Source organism: Salarias fasciatus, chromosome 11 (genome assembly GCF_902148845.1).
Source record: "Salarias fasciatus chromosome 11, fSalaFa1.1, whole genome shotgun sequence".
In the NCBI taxonomy this organism is placed as follows: Eukaryota; Metazoa; Chordata; class Actinopteri; order Blenniiformes; family Blenniidae; genus Salarias; species Salarias fasciatus.
The window spans coordinates 34,693,409-34,707,143 of record NC_043755.1 but is presented as its reverse complement, the minus strand read 5'-3'; the positions used below and the strand labels follow the sequence as shown (position 1 = coordinate 34,707,143).

General features: G+C 50.7%; 1 protein-coding gene and 1 pseudogene across 5 annotated transcripts in view; one reads left to right on the top strand and one right to left on the bottom strand.

Moving 5' to 3' along the window:
- Positions 1-1,745, bottom strand: part of LOC115397361 (glutaredoxin 3 pseudogene) — a 1,781-nt pseudogene extending 36 nt beyond the window's left edge.
- A 321-nt stretch (positions 1,746-2,066) lies between these two features.
- LOC115397342 (BCL2 associated athanogene 6) overlaps positions 2,067-13,735 on the top strand; it is a 37,251-nt gene continuing 25,582 nt past the window's right edge. For 4 of the 5 annotated variants that reach the window (XR_003932461.1, XM_030103592.1, XM_030103591.1 and 1 more), the window contains exons 1-11: positions 2,068-2,107; positions 2,197-2,313; positions 2,591-2,863; positions 3,672-3,759; positions 3,835-3,952; positions 4,054-4,268; positions 10,869-10,940; positions 11,014-11,136; positions 11,353-11,564; positions 11,647-11,779; positions 12,245-12,445. Coding sequence is in view for 4 of the 5 variants with exons in the window: in XM_030103592.1 (XP_029959452.1) it covers positions 3,679-3,759; positions 3,835-3,952; positions 4,054-4,268; positions 10,869-10,940; positions 11,014-11,136; positions 11,353-11,564; positions 11,647-11,779; positions 12,245-12,445 (1,155 nt within the window). In the remaining variant the exon portion in view is untranslated. Of the gene's footprint in view, positions 2,108-2,196; positions 2,314-2,590; positions 2,864-3,671; positions 3,760-3,834; positions 3,953-4,053; positions 4,269-10,868; positions 10,941-11,013; positions 11,137-11,352; positions 11,565-11,646; positions 11,780-12,244; positions 12,446-13,735 lie in introns of all 5 variants that reach the window. The other variant, XM_030103590.1, reaches the window with a different exon arrangement.

Here is a 13,735-nt window from a genome sequence, read left to right as displayed (position 1 = left end):
CCAGAACCAGAACCAGAGAGGTGGACAGAACCAGGACCAGAGAGGACGGCGCCTGTCTCTCTTCAGGAACAAAACCCAGAGTGGACGTTTGTTTCTTGCTTTATTTGGAATCTACAATCTGAAACAACAATAACAGAGTCCCGGAGAGTCCAGCAGAGTCCAGGAGAACCCTGGAGGGTCATGGAGAGTCCTGGAGAACCCTGCAGTGTCTCGTCACAGGCTGGAGGGGGACCAGTTGGTCCTGCTGGTCTCCTTCGGGTTCCCTCACTTCTCTCCCCACAGGAGACCAGACCCCCTCAGGACTGAGACCAGGTGCTCCCCCTCCTACGACTCCCCCCTCAGGACGGAGACTAGGTCCCCGCTGTCCTCCAGCTCCTTGACGATGTCCAGCCCCCCCACCAGCTCCCCCTTGACGTAGAGCTGGGGGTAGGTGGGCCAGTTGGAGAAGGTCTTGAGGCCCTGGCGGACCTCCTCGTCGGACAGGATGTCGAAGGTGTCGTAGTCCACCCCGGTCCGGTTGAGCAGGTCCAGGATCTGCCTGCTGAAGCCGCAGCGGGCCCCCCCCTCCCTGCTGCCCTTCATGAAGAGCATGACGTGGCTGCGGGCCACCAGGGTCTTGAGCCGTTGCTCCAGGGTCTGGGTCTGGTCCTGGTCCTGGGTCTGGCTGCAGGTGGACTCCAGCTCCCCGGACTGGGCCAGCTCCTTGACGATGTCCAGCCCCCCCACCAGCTCCCCGTTGACGTACAGCTGGGGGTAGGTGGGCCAGTTGGAGAAGGTCTTGAGGCCCTGGCGGACCTCGTCGTCGGACAGGATGTCAAAGCTGCTGAACCGGATGTTGCTCTCCCGCAGCAGCGCCACCATCTGGCGGCTGAAGCCGCAGCGCGGCTCCTGCGGGGCCCCCTTCATGAAGAGCATGACGGGCGCGGCGCGGATCAGCTTCTTCAGCCGCTGCTCCAGGTCCGGGGCGGGGGCCGCGGGGGCTCCGGGGGCCCCGGGGGGGGCCTCCCCGCCGCTCTCCGCCAGCCGCCGCAGCTTCTTGGTGAGCTCCGGGGCGTGCGCCCCGTCCAGCCGGTCCACCGGCCGCCCGGCCCGGAAGAAGACGAAGGTGGGCACGGAGGAGACCTGGTAGCGCTCCGACACCTCGGGCAGCGCCTCGGCCTCCAGCCGCAGGAAGGCGGCCTGCGGCGTCTCGCGCGCCAGCTCCGCCAGCACCTCGTTCATGTGTCCGCACTGCGGCGCCCAGGCGGCCTGGAAGTGGACCACGGCCAGCCGGTTCCCCGCGGCGCTCAGAAACTCCTCGAACTGCTGCCCGGTGGAAGCCTCCGCGAGCAGCGCCATGTTCCCAGACTGGCTCTTCTTCCTGCGGCCGCGGCTTCTTCTGAGGGACCGCGTCACCAGCCGGCGCTGACGTCACAGTGCCGCCTGCGGCCGGAGGGGGAACTGCAGCATCGAGGAAGTCAAAAATACAGGAAACGCGTTTATTAATCCCAGAGGGAAAAAAGTCTTTACAGTCATACTCCGCATAGAATAGAAAGTCAAAGAAAAAAAAACATATATATTTTTCGTGTACCTCATGACCCTTTTCCATAGGTCTACTCCATGAATAAAAGAAAGAAGCAAAAACAGAACTCATCAGTGCTGTTGAACCAGGCGCCAACCTCGTCTCATAAATCATGAAGATAATGCGGAAGTGCAAAAAAGCTGTAATTCCGGAGAGATTCCAGCAGGGGGCGATGATGCTGGTTTCAAAAAGAGCCCCGGTCCTATTGGAACCCATTAAAAAATGCCGATTTTCAGAGTGCAAATAAACATATAAAGCGCCCGGTTTCAGAACATATTTTGGTCTCTGTCACTAGTTTCTAGAACCTGCTGCTTCACCAGACTCTGATTTTCACATAAATCATCTGTTGATTTTATATTACGAGTTAAAGTTTTGCATAAGTCGCCCTATCACAGCGCCTCCTCTGTCCACGTGATGCGGTCACGTGATGGGCTGGACCAATCACATTTACATCTGGTTTCAAATATTCAACGTGGAGACGTCCTGCTGGACTCGCTGAAGTCTTCAGAACGGCGGTTGAGAACTCTATGGGTGACGTCACGAAAGGTCTGTCCATTTATTTACTGTCTATGTGTTGTACAAGATGCCGACAAGCCATGAAAAAATGATCTTGGTAACTTTCTACATGTTTGCAGGATTTGTGTTGCTCTCCAGCCTCCACCTACCCAGATTACTGCTGAGATGTGTAATCTCAGCACAGCGCTGCACCTCCTCTTCACTCTTACTGCCTTTCTTTCTGGATAATGATTGAGGTAATCTTTTCAAATGATTTCAAACCTATTTCAGCACTTTAAACACTTTATTATTATGATTATGATTATGATTATGATTATGATTATTATTAAACCCCAAAGGTTATCTGTCACCTGTCCATCAATCCTTCCAAAACAGACTCCTATGCACAATTGTAAATAATACACAATCTATAAACGTATTTCAGTGAATATCAAGTACACAAAAAGTACAAGTACACCTATCAAGACACATTCATAGAAACTCTCGTTTTTCTGGTTTATCCGGTCTGAGAAGGGGAAGAAGTGAAGCAGCTCCAGCCTGCAGTTCACCTTCCGGCCACCAGGGGCCTTAATGAAGTGGAGCAGCCCCCGGCCCCGTCTGCAGTTCACCCTCCGGCCACTAGGGGCGCTGATGAGTGTTACGCAGAGTGTGAACGCCTTCAGAAGGGGAGCAGCGGAAGAAAGCTTCTGGTAAATACCAGAAGATCCAGAGAAGAGATTACAGATTATCTGAGCAAAACAAACCACTGCGCCCTGGATCCTCCTGGAGGAAGGACGCCTCTCTAAGGTAAACTCACAGCCGCACGAGGCGCCTGGATGTGCTGAGCAGGCTATCGGCGGCGGCGCGGGTGTTTGGCTTTAGCGTTAGCATTAGCGTTAGCATTAGCTGGTCGGCTAGCTCGCCTGTGAAGCGGTTTCCTCTGGAATGAGGCTGAACTGTCAGATTGCAGACATTACGCGGCTCCAGGTCGCTGGAAACAGGAGTGTTACTGCGAAGTGAGCAGAGGCGGTGCGGTGTGTCATGTCGGGCCGAGCAGCGGCGGTGGACTGGCCTGGGTTGGTGGTTTTTCACATCACTTTAATAGCAGCGCTTTGAGCTCCGGGTCTGTCGTCGCTGCGTTCTGCCGTGTCGGTCCAGATCCAGATGGTCTCTGCTCCTGACATCCTGGAGCGGCGGCAGCGACTCACGCCTCCGTGTCGCTGTTCGCGTTCCCAGCTCCAGAGGGACTTCGTGCTTTTTGTTTTGCCCAACCAACAAGCTGGAGTTTGAAGGAGCACATGTGATTGAAGTGTGAGCCGTTACCGAGTTTCCTCATGAAGCGTGACTTCTCACAGCCGTGTGGAAGCCCAGTGAACTCCAGCACTGTGGAGAAGTTCAGGTCGTGACACCAACATCTGAGTTTAATCACTGAAAACACTTCTAGAGTCTCATCGCGAAAACACGACGAACCGTTTGGCTGATCGTAAACTTTTTTTTTTCTTTTTCAGGTTTTGAGTGGTCTATGGACAGAGCTTTGGATCTCTGACCTCTGACCTCTGATCTTTGAGCTCCGCTGGTTGAATCTGATTCTGACGTGACTCCTGCTTCCTCTCAGGAACACCATGGAAGAGCAGAGTGCAGACATTGAGGTGACGGTCAAAACCCTGGACTCCCAGAGCCGGACCTACACCGTGGGAGCTCAGGTAGACCCCGCCCCCCCCCCCCCCCCCCCCCACGTCCACTGCAGCAGTTTAATCTGGACTCTCCTCGTCTTCCAGCTGACGGTGAGGGAGTTCAAGGAGCACATTGCTCCTTCAGTCGGCATCCCAGTGGACAAGCAGAGGCTGATCTACCAGGGCCGGGTGCTGCAGGACGAGCGCACGCTGGGGGACTACAGTGAGTCGGACCCCCCCCCCCCCCAGCGCCCAGCTCCATCTCTATCTCTCTGGCTGACGTTCCCGTTTCACGTCAGTGTCTGACAGATGTGTTGCTTCCAGATGTGGGGGGGAAGGTGATCCACCTGGTGGAGCGCGCGCCCCCCCCTCCGTCCCAGCCGGCCTCGGGGTCCGGGGGCTCGTCGGCCGACAGCGGGCCGTCCTCATCCTCGCAGGGAGCGTCTCAGGTGCCGCCGCACGACCGCAACGCCAACAGCTACGTGATGCTGGGGACGTTCAACCTGCCCCTCAACATCATGGACCCCCAGCAGATCCAGGTGGGTCCCGAGGGGGGTGGTCCAGGTGTAGCATAGCACCTACGGCTGCAACAACTAATCGATTAAATCGAAAAAAATCGAGAATTAAATTCGTTGCCAACGAATGTAGTTATCAATTTTTAATCGCCAACTAGTCGCGAGTGTTTTCGGACTTTAGTTGTAGCTTAAAAGCTGCGGAGAAGAGAGCTCCGGTGAAATCTCCACATGGAACCTCTCACACACGCGGCCATCTTTGTTGTGGGCGCATAAGCACTGGGCAAGGAGCACTCACTGCGCAGGCACAGCAGCGACCACAACAAAGATGGCTGCATCCAGTTCGTCTCAGGCTTGCGATCGTCCGAAAAGATCAAAAACATGGGAGCGTTTCACTCTCGATAAAGTAAAGAAAAGAGTCACATGCAATATTTGCAAAATGGATTTCGCTTGGCACGGGAGCAGGACCGCGATGCACGAGCATCTGAAGAGAAGACACGTGGGAGTCCTCGAAGCCGATCCAGACTCCCCTCGGTAAGTGAACTTGTTGAACTTGATGTTGGTGAAAGCACACTGTTGTCTCTGTTGGCTTTTAACATGTCATTGTCGTCACCGCGGTCTCTTATCGCCGCCGTGTTCTCTGTTTTGACCGCATGAACGCTGAAAAAGCATCACTCTGGTCTGTGATGGGGGGGGGGTGTATGCGGCTGTATTTTTAGACATACTGTATGAGCGTGTATTTAGACTGGACCCGTCTCTACTAAACTCCCACGATTTTCAAACATCTTCCGTTCGGAGGGAGAGATAAGAATTATTGATATTACGGACTTGGTGAAGAGAAAATTAGTACAACAAATGCATTCTGATGGAAACACTTGCTTTATTTTGTCAATTTATCACTCTGAATTATTAGTAGACCAGTTACTAGGTCAGCTTCACTATAGGTTAGCACAAATTCCATTTTTTTTTTAGTTATTTGTCATTTATTTTGTTTTTTTAATCCAATGTATTGCAGGCACAAGAAGACCACAGGCGCCATGGATGACTACATTCAAAAGAAGCAGACTTGTTCTCCACAACAAGCAGCTGCCCTCACCCTGTCTCTTTGAATGTGATCATTAAAGACATGAGGCCCATCTCCATAGTTGATGGTGAAGGCTTTCAAGAGACGATTCACACCTTCAACCCTGAATACCGTATTGGCCCGAATATAAGACGACTCCGATTATAACACGACCCCTATTTTTCAAAGATCATTTTGTGGAAAAAAAAAAAAAAAATGCTGAAGACAGTAAGGTCACTCATAAAACAACTTTTTATTATACAATTATTATAAACTCAAAAACTCACAACTGAGATAACATTTCACCGGAAATGAAATGAAAAAATATATTCTCTTTTTCAAAATAAGAAACAATAAGCAACAAATAAGAACCTCAAGGGGTCCAACCTGCATAAATGATGTAAATAACTGTCCAGGTCCTTCAGCTGAATCAGGCTCTGGTGGTGGACATTCCGTCTGTCCGTCTTTCAGAGACGTATTCTCTCTCCCTTCTATCAGTCTCTCTGAAGCGTCTCTCAGGACCACGGAAAGCTTTTCTCATAGCGTTAGCATCTGGAGTGTTTTTTCTGTGCTCTCCAATAAGAACGAGGCTCTGCTCCACCAGACCTCCTGGCGGCTTGGCAGTAGTTTGATGACTCTGCTGCGTTGATCACCATCAGTTTAAAGTTGGTATCATAACTTCTCCTCTGTTGTTGCTCAGTTGTCCAGCATTCAGCCCCTTTGTTCCAGATGATCCGCCATGTTTCATCAGATCATTTGATCTCATTTCATCGCTCCACTCGCTCTCTGCTCAGTGATACTTTGGCTCCATCTAGCGGCGCGGATGCGTATTGACCATCTACCGTAAGTCCGCGATTATAACACGACCCCATTTTTTAGGATGCAATTTCTGGAAAAAAAAAAACATCGTCTTATATTCGGGCCAATACGGTACATCTTACCATCAAGAACACACTTCACAAGACTGATGGAGGACAAATACAATGAAACACACCTGAAGGTAAGTCTCTATCCCTGCTTCTTTCTTTCTGTCACTCACTCTGGGTAAATATTTTAGTTAAATATTTTAGTTAAATATTTTAGTGAAGCTGATGTATATTTGACAATACAGTAAATTGCTGATAAGTTAAGGAAATTATTCTAATCTAAAAGAGTTTTTAAGTTTGGGTCTCTTCTCCTAAAATGTTAACTTTAGTCATGTCTTTTTAAGGTAAAGGAGATGCTTAAAGACGTTAGCTCCCTTGCCTTGACTGCTGATGGACCAGTCGTGCTACAGAGGCATACCTGGGGCTTTCCTGCCATTTCATGACTGACGATTGGCAAATGAAGACCCTGAACCCGGCTACCTCGCATCTGGAGGAGAGGCGTACTGCTGAGAACACTGCGACACGGCTGGAGGAGGTTGTAGAAAAATTCAACATCTCGCTGACAAAAATAAAAGCAGTAGTGCACGACCACGGGGCTAACACGGTAGCAGCAATGCGACGACTGGAACAAAAGCATGGATGGGCACACACTCCAGCTCATCATCAATAATGCCCTCAAAGAAAACATCAGCAGATCTATCGGTGCCTCAAGGAGCATCGTGGAATACTTCAAGAACAGTGAGCTGACTCACACAAAATGAGTGGCGAAGCAGAAGCACTCACCAGAACACAGCATGATCCAGGATGTAAGAACAAGATGGAACAGTAGTTTTTACATGATGGAGACTCCTGGAAGAGCGCTGGCCAGTTACTGCAACTCTGACCCTGAAATAACTGCACAGGCAAAAAATACTTGGACTTGAAGGCAGAGCCGTGGGCACTGCTTGGAGAGTTGGTGGAGGGGTTGCGGCCGTTTGAATGTGCTACAGTTTGTGTCAGTGGACAGGAGTACACTACTGCTTCCTGTCTCCCACAGGTGGTCGAAGGGCTGCAGCCGTCCATGCAGCAAGGCAGTTTTGAGACCAGTTCAGGGAAAGCCTTTCTTTCCAGTGCAAAACATGGTGTAGAAGAGAAATGGAGGGATCAGTTCAGTACTGCATCAGCAGGGGGAGCCCAGTGAAAAGCCCACTTCTCATTGCAGCCGCACTTGACCCTCAATTTCTAAAGCTCAAGTTTCCCACGCCTGAAGACGGCAGCAGGCGCCAGGGGCAGCTGAAGTCCTTGCTATAAAAGCCAAGGAGAGCGATGGCGGTGGCTCCACACAACAACAGGAATCAGTGTTCAGCAGAACACTCTGCTCTGGACGAGCTCCTTCCTGACTCAGACAGCCAGAACCGGGAGGACGAGGCGGAACCCAGGAGGACAAAATGGTCCAAAAGGTCAGGGATGAAGTTCAGAGGTACTTTGCAGGGCCGCCTCCAGCCAAAAAGGAAGACCCTCTCACATGGTGGCGGGAATGAGAAGAGCTTCCCCACACTGTCAAAGGTCGCAAAGTCTGTGCTCTGTATTCCTGCAACATGGACTCCTGCAGAGCGAATCTTTTCCTCTGCAGGGAGTCTCTGCTCTCAGAAGAGGGCCGGCCTCGCCCCACAGCATGAGGAGATGCTCACGTTCCTGTGCATGAATAGAAGGAGGATCTGGAGAGTAGTGCAGTCCCAGGAGGTCAGCCTGCCTCATCAGGTTCAAGACAGCTGTCCAAGTGCAGCAGTTGTATTGTGTCTGTAAAATTACAAACACGATGTTCCTTTATTGCACTTTTTCATTGAGTTTACTTCATTTTTATTATTGCAGCTACATCCTTGGTTTAAAGGAAAAAAAATATTTTATGTTTAATTTTGTTTGTTTTCAGAAAATGAGTCACTGACACGTTGCACTAATGAGAGAGAGAATGACAATCAGAATAACTTTTTTTTGAATGCAAAGGAGTCTGATTTGTGGACTGATATTTTGTTTTTTGATACTTTTTTGATACTCAGAACCTTTTATTTGTTTTATTGATGTACTTAAAACAGTACAATTGTACAGTTTTTGTGTAGTTTAGTTAGAAGACTAATAAACCATTTTTGAGTAATTATTAATTTTGTCTTCATTGTTATTTAGAACAATGTTTTTCAACCACGAGATACTGTCAGGTTTGATGCAAGAAATGATCCAGTTTCACCTAATCAGTGTTAAAAACAGGGAAGTTTCTGTTCTGTCAGCGATGGGCAGAAGTCTCATGTCTTCTATATCAGTAGATGGCAGGACGCCGCTGATCGCCTTGCACTTTGAGACCAGAGAATTAGTGACACATCCAAACTACAGGTGGCGCTAGACAAGGCTGAAACATGAGCTGGAACAGCTTAGCCGCCATATTGGGTGAGTCTCTCCACTGCACCGTCATGGTTCAATTAACAGCACAACTTAGGGTTCGTTTAGATTTTTCTTAGTTATTTTGTTTGGTTTTTATCCAATCCGAACTGTAACAATGAAGGTCCAGGTCATGTTGTCCTTGCTCCCATTTTCAACAACATCTCTCTGACATGATCTTTAAAGCCTGATGCTAAAAAAAACTAAAGCAGAGAGTTAGTTGTTGAGGAGTTGTTACCTGTATTTATGTTTTTTCAGTTCCTGCCATCAACTCTGAGTTCATCCACTAAGGCCCAGGTTTCACACTGAGAGACGAAATATTGTCTCTCTTAGGGCTGGGCGATATGGCAAAAAAAATGATCACGATTTTTTTTTTCATATCATTCGATCTCGATTATAATCACGATATGTTATATTGTTTTTAAACCAGTTTTAAAGCATCTGCACTGAAAACTAGAAGTATAGAATAGTTAAACATTTTATTAACAAACTAAGTAAATAGCAATGCAAATTAAATAATATAAACATAGAAAAATAAGAACAATTTCACTTAACAGTGCAGTAAATGGAAAAAAAAATCTAGCACCAAGATAATAAAATCTTGCGATGCACCGTTTTTTTTTTTTCAGTAAAAGAGAAGAACTGAATGATCGTTAGTTAAAGTGCGACAGTTTCCAGCCCTGAGGATTTTTGTTGCTATAAAAGATTAAAAAACTAAAGAAACCGCCTGGAGATAATGAAGGTGCTTTAGAATATAAACATTATTTTCAAGTTCTGATGCTAAATATGCTGCTGCCATCATTAATGCTTGCATCAAATGTACAAAATTTAAATAATCGAGATTGGACAGATTAGACTTAAAATGTAGCAGTACAAAACTACAATAACACAAAAAAAATAGACAAAATTAATCGTTTTTATCCTCTTAGAATGTTGCTCGTACGGTGCAGTGGCCTGAAAAGATGACACTGGCTACGTTTACATGCAGTCAATATTCGTGTTAAGATAAATATTCTGGTTTCTGAAACATAATAACCCCAGGAGATCCTCATCCAGGCCACGGCCACAGACGACGCCATGACTGCATTTACACTTCATGCCACTAGGGGTGCTGTTTGCATGTTCAACCTTATTTTACACAGACACCACAGAAGAAGCAGGGCGCTGCAGCGTGCAGGCTCTCTCTGCATGTTGTTAGAGGAAGAGTGTTAGCGGCAAGACGTGGAGATATGTTCAATGATGCGATGCAGCGTTTTTTCAGTAAAAGAGAAGAACTGAACGATCGTTAGTTAAACTGTATCACAAGTAGTTCCTACTAAAAAGACCAGATTCTTTGCGGATCAGTGTGCTAGCAGCGGAGCGCTAGCAGCGGTGAGCTAGCAGCGGTGTGCTAGCAGCGGTGCGGGTGGAGCAGCCTTTCCTGTCAGCAGCAGCCTCATCTTCAGAGCATAACGCCGAGGCATGGCTGACTTCCTCTGCTTCGCTGCCCTCGGCTCCACTTTCAGCTCCATCTCTGGTTACTTCTCAGACAACTTTCAGGCGGAAGTTGAACAGGAAAAAGCCGACTTTGATTGGCTGTGGTCACGCACATTTTTGCCTTGTCTGATCGAGAAAATGTGCTCACAGCTGATCACCGTGATCGACTGGAAATTAATCGCGATCAACAATCACGATCATATAATCGCCCAGGCCTAGTCTCTCTGTTTATTGCTTTTAGAGACACTTTGACTGGAATTACTTTTTATTGTTAATCTGAATGGAAAAACGTGTGCCTTGGGTCAGAAAAGGTTGAAAAACACAGAACATGCCTAAAACAACTTCAAGCTAAACTTAGGGGGTAATTGCAAAAAAGTGTCATTTATCTGATTAATCGATTGTTTAATTAATCGTCCGATTAATCGATTATGAAAATAATCGTTAGTTGCAGCCTTACGAGCAACCCTATGGTGTAGCCTAGCCACCCCGTGGTGTTAGCCGCTGGTTGTAGCCTAGCCACCCCGTGGTGTTAGCCGCTGGTTGTAGCCTAGCCACCCCGTGGTGTTAGCCGCTGGTTGTAGCCTAGCCACCCCGTGGTGTTAGCCGCTGGTTGTAGCCTAGCCACCCCGTGGTGTTAGCCGCTGGTCGTAGCCTAGCCACCCCGTGGTGTTAGCCGCTGGTTGTAGCCTAGCCACCCCGTGGTGTTAGCCGCTGGTTGTAGCCTAGCCACCCCGTGGTGTTAGCCGCTGGTTGTAGCCTAGCCACCCAGTCTGAAGTGACCGGTCAGTGCGGATGTCCTCTCGTCTCCTGCAGATGTCGGTCCAGCAGATGGTCTCCGGGATGGGGGAGAACGCCCGGAACGCCCGGGTCACCACCAGCACCGGGGTGAGCGCCTGTCCGCACCGCGCCGGCCCGGCGCCGGGCCCTCGTGGTTAACTCCCTGCGTGTTCCGCTGCAGAGCAACGGGTCGGTGAACGTGCACATCGACATGGACCAGCCGGTGCAGAGCGAGCCCCGCCTCCGGCTGGTGCTGGCGGAGAACCTGCTGAGGGACGTGAACGAGCTGCTGCAGAGGATGGAGGTGAGCCGGGGGCGGGGCCAGGATGGTGGTTTTCTGAGAAACAGACTGAAAGGCTGAGGGGGCGGGGCTTAGATTAGATGATGTCATCATGCTGTGTCACAGTGAGGGGCGGAGCTTAGATTAGATGATGTCATCACACTGTCAGTGAGGGGCGGGGCTTGTTGTAGGCTCTCAGCTTGTTGTGGTCACGGTTGTCCTGGTCTGGTCTGGTTTCAGGGTCAGGGGACGGACTCGTCCTCCCAGACCGACTCCACCGCTCCTGCCGCCGCCGCCGCCGCCGCTGCCGCTGCTCCGCCCTCCTCCTCCACCACCTCCACCCCGTCTCCCTCTGCTCAGCCCATGGACACGTCTCCTCCTCCGTCCACGCCGCCGCCTCCCCCGTCCTCTTCGGCTCAGGCTGAGGGACCGACTCCGCAGCCCGGACCCAAGTGAGACCGTCCGTCCTCGCCTCCGCCCGCCGTCGGGGCGTCCCGGCGCTGCCGTCCTCACGCCGGTCTGTCCTCTCCGCAGCCACCCCAGCCCGGCCGAGCTGGCGGAGATGCTGACGGAGCTGCGCCGGGTGGAGGAGAGGCTGCAGCCGTTCATCCAGAGGGCCCACGGCATCCTGGAGACGGCCGCCGGCGCCGAGTACAACAACAACACGGTGAGGCCGGCAGGAGGCACCGGGGGTCAGGGGTCAGGACCCTAACGCGGTCAGCCTGTAGGACGGTCCACTGACGGCCGAGTCCCCCCCCCCCGCGGATCGGTGGTGTCCGTCTCTGTCATCACTGTGAGGTCAGAAAGGTCATGACACCTGGGAAAACTGGACCTGGACCAGGACCTGGACCAGGACCTGGACCAGGACCTGGACCAGGGGAGCTGTGAGCTCATTGGTCAGTCGTCATGAGGAGGGTTACCGAGGTTACGGAAGGTTACTGAAGGTCAATGAAGGTCAACGGAGCCGGCCGGGTGTCAGTGAACACAGCGCACCAGCACGACTCTGAACTGAGGAGTAACTGATTACTTTGATCAATAAGGTCACAGCGTCTGTGTGTGTGTGTGTGTGTGTGTGTGTGTGTGTGTGTGTGTGTGTGTGTGTGTGTGTGTGTGTGTGTGTGTGTGTGTTCAGGAGCGGGAGGTGGACCAGCGGACCCTGGTCCTGACCTGGGAGTGTCTCCGTCTCCTTGGTAACGCCCTGGTGGCGCTCAGCGACCTGCGGCTGAACCTGATGAGTCCGGCGCCGCGCCACCTGCACGTGGTGCGGCCGTTCTCCCACTACACGCCCCCCGCCGGCGTGCCCGGCGCCGTGCACCACCACATCCCAGTGCAGGTGGCGGCTCACTCTCCTCACTCTCACCCCGTCTCACTCTCCTCTCTCTGCCTCTCGTCACTCTGTCACTCTCTCTCCTCACACTGTCCCACTCTATTCCCCCCTCGCTCTCTCGCTCTTTTCACTAGTGATGCACGATATTGGATTTTTGCTGATATCCGACATGCCGATGTATCGAAACCCGTTTTGGCCGATACGATACCGAGAATCACAAGGGTTTTTTTTTTCACTGTAAAGAAAGCGAAGTCTCTCCTGTAGTGGAATTTACATGTTACTGCTATTGTGACAGTCTTACTTGTTTAAAGGGGCTGTGTCATGCAAAATTCACTGTTTGTATGTTTTAACCTTGTCATACAGTCATGTTCTCATCAAAAACTCCCCGAAGCAGTTTTTTTCCTTTGTGCCTGCGTTTGAGCTTTCCTGGTGTTTCTGCTGCTCAGAGAGGCAGCCCCTCCCACCGTGAAAACGCTCTGTTTCCCACATTGACGTCACACGGTGAAGATGGCTCCCCTGAGTACCCCCCCCCCCCCCCCCCCCCCGCAGGCCCTCGGCAATCAGCGTTGCTGCTTTTTGTATCTCTGATTATGGAGATAAACTTTAACCATCGTCTGAAAGCAACAGTCAAGCAAGAGCAAGAGTCTGGAGGGTCTGAAGTAGAGGTCGACCGATATGGGTTTTTTGGGGGCCGATGCCGATGTTGTCCAAATTTGGGCAGCCGATGCCGATATGCATAGCCGATTTTTCCCTGCCCACGCTAAATTGTGCAGCGACCGGACAACGGAGAAAAAGAAGAAAAAAATAACTCTCCGACGGTCGAACACAGCAGCGTTAGCAGCGTTAGCACCGCAGCACGACGCGCTCCCCGGCCAAACTTTTTTTTCTGCAGTAAACACTGATAAGCTGCAGACTGGAGCCACAGAGCCACAGAAACGTTGAAATGTTCAACAAATCCATTCTTCATTGCAGATGCAACAGATGCAGGTTTTTCCCACAGCTTGGATTCCACCGGGCACGCTCCGCTCTGACGTAACTGAATGCAGCAGCGTGCCACAGGGGTCCTTTCTTGAGCGGCAGCTTTAGCTGCCCGCACATGTGCCTGATCAAAAATTGCGTCATTTTATACAAAGGATCAAAAATCGTCTTTTTAAAAGAAAATACGGCCGATGGCCGATGGAGAAAAATGTCCAAATATCGGCCTAATATATCGGCCGGCCGATAAATCGGTCGACCTCTAGTCTGGAGGGTCTGGAGGGTCTGGAGGGTCTGGAGGGTCTGCGCTTGGTGAGTTTC